This window comes from Strigops habroptila, chromosome 1 (genome assembly GCF_004027225.2).
Source record: "Strigops habroptila isolate Jane chromosome 1, bStrHab1.2.pri, whole genome shotgun sequence".
NCBI lineage: Eukaryota > Metazoa > Chordata > Aves > Psittaciformes > Psittacidae > Strigops > Strigops habroptila.
The window spans coordinates 27,635,071-27,654,972 of record NC_044277.2 but is presented as its reverse complement, the minus strand read 5'-3'; the positions used below and the strand labels follow the sequence as shown (position 1 = coordinate 27,654,972).

Sequence of the window (19,902 nt, the reverse complement as noted above, 5' to 3'; positions counted from 1 at the left end):
TCTTCAGAATTATGAGAAAATGCATTTCAAATGTAAGTAAATTTTTCTTTTTGAATGTCCAAGAAATATGGCTAATAAATGCAGACAAAAAATTTTAGTAATTTGAGCCAAAATATTGTGATGATTATTTTAGGAATAATATATTTTGTTTGTGTTTGCATTAATAAAGTTAACCGTCTGCAGGAAGACAACTGGGAAAGACAAAAGTATTGAGGCAATGGGGATAGTGAATTCTTTTGTATAATACAGATTTCAATTATCATGAAAAACTATTGCTTGGAGCATGAAGCTAACATTAGTAGAAGAGTTAGATAAAAGGCTATGGGGCAGAGTAAGTAGCGAAGTATTAGAAGATGGGCGGAAAAAGAGTATTTTGAGGAAGAGTCGAAAATTACTGAGGTTTAGGGCATGTTCCCTGGAATAAATCATACTGAAATCTAAAGGAGGTAGATGAGGGACTTCATACTGTATCCCCACTACACTGTTTAATGCTGCTGCCTGGGGCTAACTGCAATGCTGAGAATCTCAGACATATAGCTAACATTAAGCTTTGTCTGATTCTCATGGTAATAACTATATTTTGTTACCAAAGAAAAGCAGCAGAATTTGTTGGCTGCTGCCCTGTAATGACTGTGATTGATCTGAAAGACAGGTGCTCTGTTTTCCTCTTGTAAACAATGTCTTCATTGTGATCAAGAGAAGGTAAAGAAAGAAAGAAAGGTGCCCCTTTCACACCTCACTGTGTGAAAAAAGCTGTAGCTCAAGGACCAGTTCTGTTTCCTGTTACTAACAGCAATGAGAAGGAACAGTGCAAGCAGGGATTGGGACTCCCTGCTTGAACTTCTTTTTGCTTTTTGGCTGGCTAAACTAACATTAAAGACAGTCATCTTTTTTCTTGAAGGTAGAAGAAAGTTCCTGATGTACTTTTCTGTTATTTTCCTATATCCTCATGGCAATGTTAATCTTCTGTGTATGCAGAATTGCCCAGTCCATGTGTTACAAGTACCTGGCATGTAGAAATCTTATTCTCTGGGCGGGAAACAGAGCAGCTGAAAACTTGATTAAATTAAAAGGATCTTCTTGCAGGAAGACTATATTTGCCTGCATCTATACTTTGGCTCTGGTGTGGTGAAATGCTCGTGTGAGACAGCCAACTTCATGGCTGCCATGACACAAACCCAACTATGTATTTTCACAGTTAACACTGTGAAACTCGTGCACAGCTGGTCTGCAGATAAGTGCGTATGGCCGGGTAGTCCCTTGTAGCTGAGTGTGAATCCCTTGCACCTGCAAAACAGTGGTGTTGATCTTCCAGCTGAGGAACCTGCAAGCCCAGTGCTAAGTAGGAGGAGTGGGGAGGATTGCCAGCAACAGGACTTCCTTCTCATAGGGAGCCCTTCACAACACATTCCTTTTTCTCTGTGGTGTTCCTTCCCCTCCAGCTTTCCCCAACATGGCTGCTGCCCCATTACAGTAATTAATCTGCAGGGATTCAAGCACCAGCAGAGAAGCAGTTTGTGATGTCTCGGCCACAGACTGCAATCACAGTGGAGTCCATCGTTAGTCTTTAAGAGGCTACAAATTAGCATTCTCCCCTTCCCCAGCCAAAAGCGATGCCTCTCCCTGGTCATAACATGGACCACTACTGGTCGCACACCCAATGGGGCCAAGAAGGCATGCACAGTGACTGTGCCATTACTTGGGCAGGAGGTGCAGGGAAGGCAACAAGCAGAAAAAAAACAAGGCAGGCCAATTCTCCACATCAGCTGTGAAGCATCCATTGGCATCCATTCTGTAGCTAAGGGAGAGACTGCTGTCTCCAAGACCCTGAAGGAACAGTTTGTGATGGGTATATAGACAGGACAGGATTTCCCCTTTTAGCTGTCGCCTGTCCTCACACCAACTCAGTTCCCTAGGGAACAGAAAAAGACTGTCCTGCAAGACAATGCCTGGCACTTCTGTTACTGAATGGTGTTAAGAATGATAACTTATATAATCCTATAGCCTTGTTTCATTTTAGCGGTATTTAATGAAGGAAAAGATGGTTGAACAAAGCAATTTCATATACTATTCAACAAGCAGCTATTTCTCTATGAAGCATTAACAATAGCTGTCATTGTACAAAAAAAGGCTTCCAATTACTTCAACGCTAAGAGAAAATCCAAATGTAGCTCAGAGCACCACAAGCAAATTATTTTTAATACCATTATGGAAAAGGAAAATGTGTGACCCAAACCTTCATTTAATATTTTACTAGCCTTGAAAGTTAATTTGAGTTTGTGTTAAATTTTCTGGGGAGTTTCTTTACAGCTGTGCAATTTGGGCACAGAGTTTGACAGAACTGAGAATTGTCCTCTCCTCTCCGCTTTTTTCACGTTAGAGATGGGAAAATGGAGGAGATGCCATGAAATTAGTGTAACATACAAAGAAAAAATGAAGTTTATCATGTAAAAAAAATCATATGACTTCATTAGAATCCCTTTATCAAGCAGCAGGGAGATTTGTAAGACTGGTAGATGGAAGAATATAAAAGAAAGACAGATCAGCTTTAGTTTTGCTGGTGTTCACTTGTGCTATAAATCACATGACTAGACGCTTTTTCTAAATTACATCTACTTCTTTGTCTTTCTCTTGTATCCCATATACTTTGGGTCATCTGACAAAGAAGAAAATGCATCCTGATCTCCCTGTGTCGCTATCTCTGTCTGGATACAGATTGCATGTTCATTGTCAGAATTCTTTTGATGTACATTAATTTTGATTACTGTACTTTCCATTAAAGGTTGGTCTAAAGCAGAGCTGGTCTGGAAGTACACAATGATACCCTTTGTCAGCCAAAACTTTAAGTCAAGCAACTGTGGGATTTGTTAAGGAATGTTTTCGTTTCTGCAACCATCCACAAGAATGGGTGGAAGAAATCTGATGAAACAAGTCTTAGAAAATTAGTCATTGAGCTACAGAGGCCCTTAGAGTTTTCTTAGCTGCAGGTCTTGGTTCCCAGTCTTTCTGACACAGAGCCCACATACATCAGTAATACACAATTCTAGGTACTTGAAATCATTCTTTTTTAGTAGGTCTTATTCTGCCAAGCAGAGTGGCCACAATTAAATTGCCAGTGTCCCAAGGTCATGTCCATTCTCTACCTGTGTCTAGAAATTGCATGGGAGAATATTTGTTAACTGGCACTAAAAGTCATGTCAGGAGCCACTTTAACAATTAAATACAAGAGATAACTGAGTACTAGTGCCTGGGAATGGCACTATTTAATTTTATTTTATAGCTGTAGTCTGAGACAGGTCCTGGATTTGCAGCAGAAATTCTTGAAGTCCCAGTTTTCATGGGTTGAGCTAATGCCCACTGAAGCTTCCAGTTTATGGCATTTATTTTTGTGAACCAAAATGGTTGATTGGTTTTGTATATTTGGGTTTTGTTTTTTTTCCACAAAACTTTTCAAAGAATTTGAAAGGCTGATATGCCGAGAAGTACTGAAATACTTCTAGGGTATGAATACTCTTTAGGTATCATTGCTTGCACTTACAAAGCTGGTTTAAAGGCAACTGTTGTCTTCAGAACCTAATTCTCAGATTGCTTTGGCAGAAAACCTATGAGCAAAACCTCAAGGTCAGCTGATACTGCCTCTCAAAAAATGGGAGGGGGTCCAAAGTCTCTGTGGACATTACTGCCTAGAGGAGGTAGGCAGGAAGCGGTAGGAAACAGTGATAGGAGAAAGGTAGATCATGCTTTGTTGAGTTGATCTTTCAGACAAATTTATGTAGCCACCGGATACAATCATTGCTCTCTTTAAATGGTTTGCATTTTTTTTCCCCTTTTTAATTGCTAGACACTTTTCAGTACAATTAGAGAGAAAAACACCATGTTTGAAATTAGATATATTCTGCTGATGACACACAACCTTGAATGAAATCTAGATCTCTTACCTTACCTAACCTCTGCTGTGTTAACAGGCATAGATAGAACTGAAGATGAATTTCTTTTAGTAAAGAAAGTAATCTCATTTGATTCTGAAAGCACAGAGAGAGCAGGCCGCTGCATTACAATGTGCTATTGTCTGCATACTCCTTCTTCTGCTCATAGTGATTCCTTAATATTTTGAATTTCAGTGTTGAATTTATCTTAAATTTGATGACTGAGTGAACATTTGTAGTATATGAGTAGAGAAAATAATGTGAGAGTCCCTGGGCTGCTCCATTCCCACATAGAAGCAATGTGAAAATCTGTGTCCTTTGTCAGGTTGTCTGGTTCCTATTCATGTACAAGTGCAGTAGTTAATTTTACAGCATAAGGAGTGATACCTCTCTACATTCCTTGGAGTAGAATCATTAGCACAGGTGCTGCAGCCAACAAATTTATTTGACACACAGTTTATGACCCAATAGATATAAATGTCTGCTGTGAAACTAATGATAGATGAAGCAAGAGAACAAGTTATCTCACAAGATTTCCACTTGGGCTAGAAATAATCTATCCCGTGAAATGTTGACAAGTTCACTTCGAATTTTAGTTAGAAATTTGAAGTTGGAGTAGACTGTGCTGAAAAATCATGGGATGAAAATCTGTTCTAACTTTTCAAACCATTTCCTACATCCATTCTTAGCCTTACTACAAGGTGCTTAGGGAGTTGCAGAGCTGTTCAATAACTTTCATATTTACAGAAAAGCACCATGTGCGCGGCTTTTCTATGAACTATTTTTTGTGTTGAAGAGAAATTCTGGCTATTACTGTCTGTATAACGTAGTTCACTGTTTTCTGCTGGTGCATTTACAGATTTATTTAAGTGTGAGGGAATCTTAACTAATTCTGAGCAGCTTCACAGCAGTGTTTTCTTACAGCATTACTCTTCTGACAGTGTTTGATTAAAATAAAGGGAACACATAACAAACAGACTTTAGTCTTTTATACTACTTGTCTTTGTACTGATCTCTCCTGGAAGGATATGAAAAAGTTTTTAAAGTCTTTTAATGTTCATATGCCTAAGAATAGTGATCTGGACTGTAGCTCTGAAAGACAAACAGATGAGAGACATGAAAAATATGTGAAGATGAATCCCACAGCCTCAGGTATATCCCAAAATAGAATTTAATTCTACTTTTCTTCCTAAAATCTGACCTAGTTGTTGTATGAGTCAATACAGTCAATGACCTTAAAGCTGACATATTAAAATAGTGTAAAAAGGTCTAATTATTGTAAAGGTCAGAGGATAAAAATTTCATTCCAATTCTGGTATTTCCAAGAGCCAACAGAAATGCAGCACAGCTATAAAAATTCCCCAATGGCTTTCAGAAACTCTTGATATTTATGTTGTGGTTTAAGCATGAGCCAACATTAATTATAAATTAGAATTTATATTTCTTTAAATAAGGGAAACGTAGATGAATTTTTAAAAACCATCGAAAAGGAAGCTTAATATATACTTGATACAGCACTTGCTTAAAATAAAGGGAGGGAAAGCATTTCAAGAAGGCATGAAAAGTGTCTTCAGTATTCATCCAACTTCAGATAAATAACTAAACCAAAAACTTTAATATTTTATGGAAAACTATGATTTAAGAGTAATACAGCTCCTACAAAAAGAGCTACAATCAGATTTAGTTCCAAAATGCTTCGTATGGAGAAAATTTTACCAAAAAGTATATTATATATGAAATAGCTCTACACCAAAACTTGTCATTTCAGAACCATGTATAATTTTAAATAAATGTTGGTTTAGCTCAAAATATCAAATTTAAATTGAAAATATGTTGGGGTTTTATTTGGTTTTTTTAAAATATTTGAAGCATGCCATTTCCAATGGAAAAATCTTTTCTGTCAAAAAATCTGAGGGACAGACATTTTTCAATGTTTCTTATTGTTAAAAAAAAAAAAAAAAAATCAGCTGGATTGTTTTTTCTACCTTATGTTAAATGAAAATATCCTGTCACTAAGTTTCAGGCTTTTATTGTGGCTTTTGGGGTCAATAATAGCTTCCTTATTCTACACCTCAGCTTTCAACTACTCTTTTCCCTCCGTTACACTCAATTTCAGGTTAAATGTAGACTTTACCGAGAATATGTGCTTCCTCGAAAGCCTCGATCAGGTGATTCCACAGTAAATGGGATACATTGTTCTGTCATAACAATTTTACTCTGAACTAGCTCTTATTTTGTTGAATGTTACTCTTTTGTGTATTAGTGAAACTGAGGAAAGATTTAGCTGCAGCATCACTCAGATGACATGGAATTTCTTTCTTAAACAGAACTTTTACTTTATCCTTGTGATTTCTTGTAATGCAACATTTCTTGTAAAGCAACATTCATTGCTTTTTAAAATAGGTTTGTGTTTATACAGACAGCTTCCTAAGCTCAAGTAAGGTATTCTCCACAGAAGGTCTGTGCTTCTTTCTCCATGGGTAACTGTTACAAGCAATCAGAATGATGGATGTGTATTTTCTTGTACATTTCTGAGTATGATTCAAAAGAAGAGAGTAATAGGAGTACCAGCACAACTAATAACTTGACATATTTTTAAATTTCAAGCTTAAATACATAGAAATAATGTAAATGAACTTTTAAAAAGTGTTTGCAAGATTTCCGGTGTTGTTGAGAATTATAAGTACCTGCCTAGGACAAAGCATGTCAAAACCTGGGTGCCTTTTTCTGCATACGATGTTTATAGTCAGTGTGTTTCTATACTCACAACAAAAAAACAGGAAAAAAAGAAATCTATTTAGGGTACAAAATATATACTCCCTTCTTTGCTTTTGGAAAGTCTCATTTTGAGAGGACAGTGAAGTGGCACTTAAACATAAGTGTGCATTTCTCAAGAGCCTAAAGGGGAACTCATTGGAACCATTACAGTCCTCCACGACACAATCTGACAGATCATAGCTTGTCGCAACATCTAAGTTATGATTCAAGTGTCCTTCTGTAATAGAAATATATTATTGGCTTCAGCTTCATGAGTGGAAACTCCTGTATGTTTAAAAAATACCATTTTTCTCTGTTACCATTAACTGACATTTTGCCTAAAATACTCATCTATTACAGCAAGATTGTTTTAGGCATGTCCTATAGAATCAATTCAGAAGCGATTAAAACTAGATAGGTGTTTTAGGTCTGCTGTCCATTTTCATTGTCTGTTGTTCATTTTCAGTGTCTTGAAGGTGCCTTTGCACACTCAATCTAACTTCCAAACGTCTGACTTGTTAATATCAAATCTTTGCTTTCAGATATCAACATGGCAGGAGAGCCAAAACCATACAGACCAAAACCTGGCAACAAGCGGCCACTTTCAGCACTTTACAGGTGAGATTTCATCTTAACTTACTACAGTTCAATTTTTATTAGAAAAAATATTGTAACCTGAAATGTATCTCCCAATGTCACAGTGCAGCCCGAGAATGAGACCAACGGATATTTTTCCATTCACTCTTTGATGTCCATATGAAATACAATCAAGTTCCTGTACACACTGAAAAGTTTTGAGTATGAGACAGTATTGTACTGTCTGACACTATGTGTATCTGTTGACTCATTCCATATTCTAACTTCCAGACATAAAGACTGCCTGTCTTTTAAAAAACTAACTTAGGTAGGAGTATGCCCAACAAACAAAATTCCTGACTTAGATGCAAAGATCACACTATGCACATAATGCCTCTTTTGATTGGAAACAAACACCAGAGTTTGTGTTTGCTGTAAAAAAGTAAACTACTTTGGATAATTAGATGATAATACAGGCATGCAGAAGAATAGATAAAACTAAATCAGTCAGACCATAATTTTATTTCTTAGTGAAAATACCTTATGCTTTACTGAAGCCAAAAAATGCTTTACTGGTCTCTGTCTTCTTAGTATTCACACCATGGATGTTATTTGCCAGTGCAAGAACAATCCAAAGGATTTGTTTTAAACGGCAAGAGGTATTACACAGAGAGTCTTGCTATACTAGAAAGCTGTTTGAACAGATGTTTAACAGTGACACTCCTTCAGGATGAAGTAGCAGAAGGCAAGTGCTTTGCACAGGTTTTGTTTCAGGGATGCTAAAGCCACTGGGTTCTGCTTGGTGAATATAAAGTGCTGTAAGACCACACCCAAGTGCTCAGTCTGGAATTCAAGCTTTGAATTTAAGTATGTGTTGCATTAAGAAGATATTTGTTTACTTATTTGTTTATGTACTGGAAATTTATATTTCCATCCATACATCCTTTCACTTTTTCCAAATGGAAAATGGAAGTGCAAGAGAAGAGAAGCAGACTTTAGGCCCATATAAAAGTGTAATGTTTAACAAAATTATAATGAATAAAATTATAACTCTGTCATTTACTAAACCTACTGCCAAAAGTCTGGTGTGGTTCATTAATGTTTCCACTTCTAATACTATGATCAATGGGATTTTTGTTCTCTGATTTTAGAGTTAACTAGGAGTAAGCCCAACAAACAAAATTCCTGACCGATGCTTAGATGTAATGATCACAGTATGCACATAAATTTTAAAACTTATGCTTTATTGCTTGGCTGTGTCCTTATTCTTGTGACTTTTTTATTTGTAGAGATCAATGAAATCATTAATAATTTCAGAGCAACAGAACTGGTTTCTCATTGATCTGTGTGTAAGGGTGAGAACCAACTTCTAACAAGACTGGACTTCTTCCTTGGGTGTTCAGGAGGGTATTGGTAGCATCTCTCTCCTATTTCCAGATGTCTTTTTTTATACAGCTTGTACAAACTTGAAGAAACCTCCACCTTTTTTTAAAAAAAATAAGCTTAGTGAAGCATTACAGATTGTTAAGGGGATTGACAGGCAAACATGCACACATACATTTCTGCTCAATAAACCTCACTTCTCATAAAGTACTACAGAGTTTATGCTCCAGATCCATTAAAGGAGGTAGGGCTGATTTCTACTGTGACTGAAATGCAGGTAGACTGGCTCTGAGACCAACGGCTCAGTAGTGAAATCAGACACACTTCAGCTTCAAGCCTGGTTTGGTCTGAAAGCTTCGTAGGTGTGATCTCAGAATGAGACAGCCAGGAGTATTTTAGGTCTAAGCCTGCATGCTACATAATAGTAATGTGAAGTTTTATCATATAGTTGCCTTTAGCTGAAGTGGTAGAAATGTTATTTTTGGAGGAGAGAACAGCTGTCTTATCATTGCTCTCAACTTCAAGCTGTTGAAGTGTGTAGGCGTTGCTGGTAGCAATGGTCAACTGTGTCCCTGCGTCAGTATTTCAAAAGATTTTTGAAGATGTTCTGTGGTTTCTAGCATTTATATGCACTTCCACCTCTGAGGTTCTGAATGGTTTCTCCTAAATAGTTGTTCTACAGACAAGACAGGGATAAAAGAAAAACCTGTTGTCCTGGGTTCAACTGTAGCAGTTATTTTTCTCCTTCTTAGTAGCTGGTGCACTGCTGTGTTTTCGACTTTAGTCTGAGAAAAGTGCTGATAATACACCGATGTTTTTAGTTGTTGCTAAGTAATGTTCACCCCGATCAAGGACTTTTCAGTCTCATGCTCTGCCAGTGAGAATGGGCACAAGAAGCCAGGAGGAAGCAGAGATAGGACACCTGACCCAAACTAGCCAAAGGGGTATTCCATACCACAGCACATCATGCCCAGTATATAAACTGGGGGGAGTTACCCGGAAGGCCCAGATCGCTGCTCGGGTTGGGCTGGGTATCAGTCAGTGGGTGGTGAGCAATTGTGTTGTACATCACTTGTGTTTATTGTTTTCTTTTCCTTTTCGCTTTTTAGTTTTATATTCTCTCTCCTTGTTATTTCCCTTATTGTTATTATTATTGGTGGTAGCAGTAGTAGTATTGTATTATACCTTAGTTACTGGACTGTTCTTATCTCAACCCATAGGATTTACATTCTTTTGATTCTCTTCCCCATCTCTTCAGGGGCGGGGGGGAAGAAGGGTGGGGAGTGAGCCAGCAGCTGCATGGTTCTGAGTTACCAGCTGGGCTTAAGCCATGACACTTGCAAAAAGTTTTGAGGTAGTTTTAAAGAGAAAAGAGATCTTAGGTTGTGTCCTTTCATGGATCTAGTACAGACTATTTCTCTAGAAGATTGAGAGGCTTTTTTGAGCAACTAACAGAAGCTTTCATCTGCTGGTAATGGAGAAATTTCATTATCTCAGTATCTGTTAGCATAATAACATGTGGGGAGATCAATGGCTTATAAAGTTCTTGACAAGGCTGAGAACATTTATTTATCTCAAAACATTGTCCTGGGTCTGGCTGGGATGGAGTTAACTTTCTTCATAGGATCCCATATGGTGCTATGTTTTGAATTTGTTACTAAAACACACCAATGTTTTGGCTGTTGCTGAATTGTGTTTGCAAAGCCTTAAGGCTTTCTCTTTTTCCTATTCTGCCTTCCCAATGAATAGGCTGGGGCTGGACAACAAGTTGGAAAGGAATACAGCTGAGAAGGCTGACCCAAACTGGCCAAAGGGATATCCTATATCATATAAAATGATGCTCAGAAACAAAAACTGGGGAAGCTTTTCCTTCCAAAGTAGCTGTTGCTTAGAGACTGCCTGGGCTGCTTGTGGGAGGTGAAAAGTAATTGCCTTTGCAACACTCGGGTTATTTTCCCTCGTTCCTTCCCTTATTACACCACATGAGGCTTTTTCACTTTTGCTCTTCCTACTCTTTTCTTCATCCCAGTAGGGAACAACAGTAGTGGAGTGAGATAGTGACTGTGTGGGTGCTTAGCTGCTGGCCAGGGTCAACCTACAAGATGGAGAAAGTTGAGAGGTTAACAGTTACTTTATATTTGATTTTGGCTAAGAGAGGAATTGGTTAGAAATTTAGTTATCAATCACAAAATATGCACTGAAAAGGGAGGACTGAGAGCAATAAAAATAGCATAATGGATTTCAGAAAGGACAAACTTCAGTGAGCTCAGACAACTGGTGAGTAGGATATCTTGGAAAGAAATTTTAGGGACAAAAGGAGAGCAGAAAATCTTGCATTGACTGTGCTTAAGGTAGAACAGAAAATTATCCTGAAGTAGAAGCAGAATAAAGGAATAATATGGCTTCTTGAAAAGTAAAAAGAAATTGTACAAAATGTGGAATCAAAGCCCCATGACTGGAAGTGAGTAGAAAAGAACAGCAGAGTCATCTAACAGGATGTCAGAAAGGCTAAGGCACATCAAAGTATAAAAGACAACAAAAAGATTATCATTAGAGTAACTTCCTTTGCTTTTTTATACTGCTGTGACTTAGCAGGAAAGAAGAGAGATAGTAGATGGTACAAAAAAGGCTTCTTTTGCTTTAGCAAAAAAGGTTAGTTGACCAGCTATTTGAGAAAATCGATTTTAACCAGAGGGTATGGAATAAAAGAATTGGCTAACCATTATTTGAAGAAGTCAATTCAATGGAAATGGTATAATGAGATTCACTTAGAGTGCTTAAACGACTACCTGAATCTGTATACGGACTATTAGTTACTGTTTTCAAAAACTGATGGAGGTCACATAAGTTAGAAAACCAGTGTGTATGGGCAGGTATTATACCTATTTTTAAGAAGAGGAGGACCCAGTAAATTATCAGGTCAGCACAGTTTTGATTCCCAGAAATGTACTAGAACAAATTATTAAACAATTCATTTATCAACACCTAATAGATAATAAGATGATAACAAATAAAGGATCAAATTATGTTGAAGCCATATATAATTTCCTTCTCTGACAAGACAGCAGATTTAGTGCATAAAGAGGAAACAGTACATGTTCTATATGGTCATTTAAATAAGCTCTGACACTATATGTGGAGTTTTCATGGAATCATGGAATCATGAATCATAGAATGGTTAGGGTTGGAAAGGACCTTAAGATCATCTAGTTCCAACCCCTTGCCATGGGCAGGGACACCTCACACTAGAACTTAAATGGGGTAAGTTCAGGTTAGATATAAGGAAGTTCTTTACAGTGAGGATGGTGAGGCACTGGAATGGGTTGCCCAAGGAAGTTGTGAATGCTCCATCCCTTGCAGTGTTCAAGGTCAGGCTGGACAGAGTCTTGGGTGACATGTTTTAGTGTGAGGTGTCCCTGCCCATGGCAGGGGAGTTGGAACTAGATGATCTTAAGGTCCTTTCCAACCCTAGCTATTCTATGATTCTATGATCCTACGATTTCTTCTTTGACTTACACATGCAGTCATTCACATATCTAGCTTATTATTTTACTTAAATTTCTTCTTCTCACTTTTTTTTGATGCTAGCATTCCTGTTACAGTTCATAGAAAAAGAAGCCACAAATAAAAACCGGTACCTACAATTTAAAAGGCATTATGGACTTAAAGTCATGATGTCAGTCAGCCAGCAAAAAATTTTGCCACTCAGTGGACTAGAATTTACTTCCACTTCTTCTTCTTCTCTCTTAAACATAATTTAATACCCTAATTCCTACCAGATGAAGATCCTGTTGGTCACAATCCTGGTGGTCGCAATCCTTGACTGCTGGGCAGTAGGTTTGTACTGCTTAGATTAATCTCATGGGACACTGTCCCAGAGAGAAGAAGGGGCCAGGAGAGCTGGATGGTTTCCAAAAATCACCTCCTTCAGTTTCAAGAATGGTTCATCCTGATGAACAGGAAATCAAGCAAAGGTAAAAGTGGCCTGCACAGATGAACAAAGAGATCCTGAACAAAATTAAAACACAAAAAAGAGGCATAAAACATGGAAGTAGCAACAAGTGGCCTGGGAGGTATATAGAGCCGCTGTCCAGGCATGCAGGGATGGAGTTAGAGTGCTGTGGGAAGAATGGGTCAATGTCATTGCGAGGCCACCTAATCTGTAATAAAAAAATTTGCATTTTGGATTAGGCCTTAAAAATACTTGATGTACAGAAAGATTTAGTCTTTGATTCAGAAAGTTGCTAAAGACGTGGTTAATTTTAAGCATACTCATTGAATAACTACAGAGATGCTTAAGGTAGTGCTCAGGAATCAGCTTAAATTTACCATAGATGTTAGCTCCAGCAGCATTCCTCCGGATTTGCATTGGTATTCAGCGTGTGAGGGGAGACCTAAATCCCAGAACATTCAAAATTTTTCTGAATTTTCTTTTTTTAGCACAATACTTACGCAGAAAACCAGATGCTGGACAAATCCGCATCTTAAAATTATTTTACATCTAATTATTTGATTCTAGCCTCAAGCAGAAGCTAATTTTGCTTGGCTAATCCTCATATCTTTGAAACACATGGTGAAGATTAAAGATGCTAACACAAATGTGTTAAAGCACTCTTAGCGAGCAATGTTTTAGTAAAATAAACACTTTCTCTTTTTAATTCAGTGGTATTTTGATCAGTATTTCACTAAAGCAGTTCTGTGTCTTTAAACTAGAAGAAGATAGATTTCTATTAGTTATTAGGAAGAAATTCTTCACTATTAGAGTGGTGAGACAATGGAACAGGTTACCCAGAGTAGCTGTGGCTGTCCCATCCCTGGCAGTGTTCAAGGCCAGGTTGGATGGGGCTTTGAGCAACCTCGTCTGGTGGAAGGTGTCCCTGTCCATTGTAGGGGGGCTGAAACTAGATGAGCTTTAAGGTCCCTTCCACCCCAGACCATACTACAGTTTTATGATTCTATGTGCCAGCATATGAAAGTCCATTTACTATTTTTTTCATCTGAGTTTATGCTCCAACATATCAAAGTAGAATCAACTGCAAATACTCGGATGGACAGGCATTCTGTTTCTGTACATCATAAAAGAATATTTCTACTATTTATTTTCATTTCAATCCACCACCATGTTACGTGAGGTGTTAAATACATGACTGAAACCTTCTTCTCTATTTTGCGGATATTTGCTGGGGTTGTTGAAACAAGAAGAGGCTCTTCTAGTTTTTAACTCTGGAGGTTGCTAATGTTTCCATCCAGAGTTCCAGGCCAGGCAGAAGCGAGCAGCCAGCACATTTCCTGTGGCTTGCTTTGCCTCAAGAGCTTTGCCTCAGGAGGGGCTCATCATAGAATCATAGAATGGTTTGGGTTGGAAGGGACCTTTAAAGGTCATATGGTCCAAACCTCCAGTCTTGTTCTCTCTGTATGGCTGTTGGCATGGGGGTCAGCTAAAAGTCTTTTCTGGCACCCCTCTAGCAGTAACAAAAATGGGGGGAATTTGAGAAGGGGGAGCACCTATTTTTGAGTCTCTTGAAATAATGAAAAAACTGTGCTACAGGCTAGGAGAATGGTGGGATTTTTAGTGGCATGAAAATGAGTGCAGCTACTGCACACCCTGCTGTATGATTTGGTGGTGGGGACCTGCTGGAGATCATGCTGAGCATGGGAAGCCAAAATTAGCGCAGTGGTACTGGTACAAGTGGGACAGAGCTGGGGGCAAACTGTCACATACGAGTCTGCTTTCTGAGAAAATTAGTTCATTTACCAAAGACAAACTCCCCAGAAGTGAACTAATATTTGTATAATGAAGAAAAGCACAAAATTTCCAAGACCAATTTAGCTAAGACTAACCTTCCCCATGTGGGTTATTTTCACCTTTACCAAACTCCCAGCTTCCTTGTAAGGCCACAGTAAACAAAATTTGCCTTGCCCCATTGCCACATCTTGAAGGCCCAGTGAGGAGTTATTCAAGCCCCACTCCTCTCAGTATTCCTAATGGTGTCTGGGTGTGAAGCTGCCTAGCCTGGGATCCATCCTGTTGAAGCATGTCCTGGAGTGAAACAAATAGCAGCATGGATTTAGTGGATGGATTAACAAGAACCGGGAAATACTGAGTGAAATCACCTCTCACGATGTTGCCTTGACTGGCTGGATCTCCACCCAGTAGTGGTTGAGTTCCCTCAGCACTATAGTTCCCCCATCTATAGCACATGCAAAGCCATCCCTTGACTACAAGTTCTTTCCAAGCCGGTCTCTGAAGTTTCAGGCTTAAGGTTCAGTGCTTCCTAAGTGATATTAGTAATTTCCCATTCTCAACCACTTATCCATGTAATGCAATTGAAATATATATATTCAGCATGCTTGATTTAACATGCTACTAGTTAGCCATATTAAACAGCCTTTACTTTACAATTTCCTAAGAAGTCCCATGGCCTTTGGAGGAAATTATTTTATTTAAATGTCTAATATTAATATATTGGAAAGAGATGCTCTTTTATTTACAGTGCATGATTATGTTTTTATATCGACGTTTTATATTTCTTTATCAGTTTCCTCAGTACGTTTTACTTTTACAATCTCCATCACTAAACTGATTGGATTACGTTACACATCTCACATTTCCTTTGATTTTGCAGTTTGATTTTATAGCAGAGGCTTACAGAATTGTTCACAGTCTTTCTCTACTTGCTCTCTGTTTCTCAGGTTTATTTTAAGATATCATTTATAGAGTTTGGTGGTGTTTGGTTTGCCTCTCAGTCCACAGAGCCATCCGTTATTTTAAGTTGTTTTTATGAGCACACTTTGGCACCTTTCATTTCAGGGGAAAGTGTGAAAGGCACAGTGATGGGCAATGTGATTACTTTTTCCAAGGTAGGAGGCTTCTTGAGATCATTCATCCCATTGGAAAGCATCACATAAACTCAACAAATTCTGTGCCAAAAAAGCATTACTATTCTGCTTGAATACTGCAGTATTTTGCATAATTGCTGCTATAGTGTGCCATTGGCAGTGTAATAGCGATATATTTTAACTTACTGGCATATAATAAAAATAACTGCAGGTATAAGGACCTTTGTTGATTGAATACTGTCCTAGATTTCCAAAACCTGTCTTCTTTTCTCCTTCTTTTTTCTTCATGCATTTATGTGTCCAGTTTTGTCACTGGCCTACAAAAGCCTAAAGACAGAGTTTAGTCAACAGAAATAAACTTTAACAATATTTTCAAATAACATTTAACAAACAATTTAACATTTAACAAACATTTAACAAATAACATTTGCATTAAATTGTGATTATGCCACTTACTTTTATTCTACATACTGAGTAAAAAAAGTCACTTATGCTTATGGAACATAATCTTTTGATGAATACATCATATTAAGATTACATAGTGCGATATCTCTTTGTTATCAAAGTGCTTCCTTTTTACAGAAATGTATCTTCTTGATGCCTTTGATTACCTTCCTTCATGAAATAAGCTATTATATTTCCGTGCAGTGGAAGGAATCTAAGATGAATGTTGATCTACAGCTCTTCTCCTGACAAAAGGTCTAGCTTCCATAAAACAAACTTTCTAGGCATGCTTAAATGGAGATAAATTTAATTCCAGTAGTATATTATTTACATTCATTTCATCAAAGAATGTTCTCTGTGATCATATTTGAAGCAGTCAGAAAAAAATATCATTTAGTATGAAATCGTTGTTTAAAATTCATAACAAACAGTACAAATTTTACTTGTGTGAAGAACTTAAGTAGCATTCTCAATTATATTAAAAATGTTAAAGGGCACAAATACAAAGCTACAGCAGATCCGGTGATTCAGTTTGGTCTGAATTTTTGTTTATTTTCTTTCAACAAAAAAGCCCCATGTCAAATAACTAATATCATAAGAATGAGGAAAAAAATATCTGCTGATGGAAGGCAACATGCAGCTCTGCATTTGTGAATTATGTTGGTGTAACTGCAATCAATTTGATCCCAGAGGTGCCTAAAGAACAAATCCATGTGCCCAAAGGGGCTGAGAGAGCCAGCCAAGGACATAAGTTTGCCCATTCTCATGATCCAGAGCATGAGCCTGCAGCACCTGATAAATTTAGAGAGGGGAAAATGGGTGGGGGTTTCATGTCCTTAGTAATACCCAGGAAAACCTTTGCTTCTGGAGACAAATCACAGATAGAGAAAAAGTTCAAAAGACCAAAATATATCATCTTGTCATCTTGATTCGTTGATTCAGTCATATTATTCCTAATCTGTGTGGTAACTCCAATAATAATAGGACAATAAAACAGTCTTCTTTTTAATCTTCCCCTTCATTGTTTTAAAAATACTGCTGACTTCCTTTCAGAATCTATCCATAGTGACTAGGGCAGATATTCCTTCTCAGATTATCAGTATATCCTAAATCTTACATTCTTCTTATGTTTGTTTGTATTCACCTTCACCATGCTTTTTAAACGGTGGTCTTGACTTAGATCCATTTTGAAGTATGCCCTACATAGACTTAAAGACTAGCACTTGCCTTTGTTCTCATCTCCCCTCAAGTTATTCTTTAGACTTCTTACACAGTCTTTCTCTTTTTTTTTTTTTTTATTTGTTAAGAGGAAGTCAGTGACACCAACTTTCACACATCTGCAGGGGATATACATCTCTTTTCTTAGCTTAGTACTTTTGCTCTTGCAGAAGATGATATATAGTATCACATGACTGATGCTGTTTTCTTCCATAAAAGCCCAGACATAATTATCATACTCAGAGTTTAGCAAGTTTGGAGAAGAATAGCCTGTTTTCTTATTATCGGTTTTGTTTTGGGTTTGGTTTTTTTTCCTAGTGTTTAATCTTCTTTCTTACTTTTTTCATCTACTATGAAACCTGAAATAATATACTATAGTTAAAGTAACTAACTGGAAACTCATCTTATTCTTTTTCATGGTTTTTAATCACTGCTTATACAGCAGTGGAGCAGAAAACATATTCACAGCCTTCTGATAGCAGTAAAATTACTCTAAAACTCCTTTCTTATGCAAGAATTGGTGCTGCTAATATGAATGAAAATCCTGCAGTTTATAATTCAAAAAGTAAATTCCTGAAAGATTCAGACTGTTGATGGTTTCTGCCTCCAGGCAAATAGAAATAGTACCTTTAGTCATTCACTCAGTTTAGTCATTCGCTCAGTTTGATAGTATGAGCCCTGTTCCTATCACTAATTACATGTGAGAATTCTACCTTTATTACTGCGTGGCTTCTTGTGTTTTATTTAAGAAATAATCAGAATTTGGATTCAGTGTCCAGAATGATGATGTCTTCTGTAGATACTCGACTATGTTTCAGTTAGCTTAAAAAGAAAAAGGATAGTTCCTACAACATACTAAAAAAAAAAAAAACAAAACAGAAACAGACACCATGGTCGTTCTTCCATATTTGAGTTTTAGGCAGGCATCATAGAAATAGTATTTGGTTTTGCAACCACTGCTGCTTGATAACTGTCTTCTTAACTTTATAGAGGCCTTAAAAGTAAGGACATAGGGTTCATGAGAGAGAACAGAGAAGGACCTGTCCTAACAACACAAGTGGCCATCAGGATCCTTCATTTTCAGGAATTTAGTAAAGCCTTAATTGCAGCAGTAATCAGAGATGCAGGGGAAGGCTGTGCTTCAGAGCACCACTTTATGGGCTTGTAACTTGGCATTGGTTCTCACATAACATAACACCTCTAATTGTATAGAAGGTTGTAATTTAGTTTAGGAGCTGCTGATATACTGCAAGGGCACCATTTAGGCGGCTTACAAACAGCAATAGAAATATGATGCTGGGTTATAAATTTAGTATTCTGTGAATAAATAAGGAAGGCTGGATAAATGAGAGACTACATTATATATTTTAAAGTCTTATGAATAATATCAGAAGAAGAGATTTAAAATACACTTAGTTTAAGAGAAAATCATAGAATCATAGAATGGTTAGGATTGGAAAGGACCTTAAGATCACCTACTTCCAACCCCCCTGCCACGGGCAGGGACACCTCACACATAGGCCATGTCGCCCAAGGCTCTGTCCAACCTGACCTTGAACACTGCCAGGGATAGAGCATTTACCACTTCTTTGGGCAACCTGTTCTAGTGCCTCACCACCCTCACAATAAAGACTGTAAAGTCTTCTTCCTTATACTAACCTGAACTTCCCCTGTTTGAGTTTAAAATGGATTGTTAAGTAAGATTACAAGTAGCACAGAAGGCTATGCTGTGTGCAACACAGAGGGACAATAGCAACATAAACATATGCAGTGAATTATTAGCAATAACATTACCCCACAAGTTTATACCCTGATGAGTTCTGCTAGTCTTGGGGTGTACTTTCTGAAAATGTCATCCAGCCTGACAGGACCAATACTTAGATGGCACTGTTGGTGTATGATGTCAAATGTAACTTTATTTTTAAAAAATAGGTTACGAATGTCATGCCTTTTTGGTAGATTATGTTGCTGATATTCCCAGAACTTCTGCCAAAAGCACCAGCTATTTTACTGAAAAGTAGCAAATGTGTGCAAATTTATTATGAGTCCTAAGAAACAAGCAATTTCTAATATCTATTGACATAAAAATGTATGCTGTATTTTTCAGTCTTGTGAGAGTAAGATTAGCCTAGGAAACAGCATGACAAACATGAATCATATATTGTCAGAGCAGTGTCCCTCCTGTAACTACTCTAAATTTTAGTAGTGTCATTGAGGGAAAAGGAGATTAAGCCTCTACCCTTGGGATCCTCAAAGGCAATGCCTGCATTAACCTTCATCTATTTGTGGCTACAAATATTATGCAGTAAAGTAGTATCGATTGTGTGATTGTGTAGTATTGATTAGATCAGTCAACACCGTTTCGTTCAGCCCACCCTGATGAACTCATTCTAGATGTTTTTAGACCAGTACATATTGACCCGAATGTTCTTATTCTGATTTAGAGCAGAAGAGGGTCAGGCGACATCAGCTTCATGCAAAGAATGACTAAAATGTCAGAAAGAGGGCTTTAAGGTAGATAGCTAAGTACACTACTATATGTATTTCAAAATTCTTTCTTTTGATGGAAACATAGATTTTTGCAAAATTTAGCAACTATTAGCATACCGCAGGAAAAAGCAAACTAAAATTGACAGCAATGGCATGGAGCTACTTTCATTCTCCAAAGTTTGTTTACGTTGCTTACTTGAACAAAGGTATCAAATTGAGCATGTTTTCAGTTTGGGAAGGGGATTAGAGTTAGGTGTGCTCATACATG

At 37.5% G+C, this 19,902-nt stretch overlaps 1 protein-coding gene across 13 annotated transcripts in view; it reads left to right on the top strand.

Annotated features, from left to right (window-relative positions):
* Positions 1–19,902, top strand: part of RALYL (RALY RNA binding protein like) — a 377,671-nt gene that overhangs the window by 294,166 nt on the left and 63,603 nt on the right. For all 13 annotated transcript variants that reach the window (XM_030491152.1, XM_030491107.1, XM_030491141.1 and 10 more), the window contains one exon: positions 7,226–7,301. In XM_030491152.1, the coding sequence (XP_030347012.1) occupies positions 7,226–7,301 (76 nt within the window). The remainder of the gene's footprint in view (positions 1–7,225; positions 7,302–19,902) is intronic.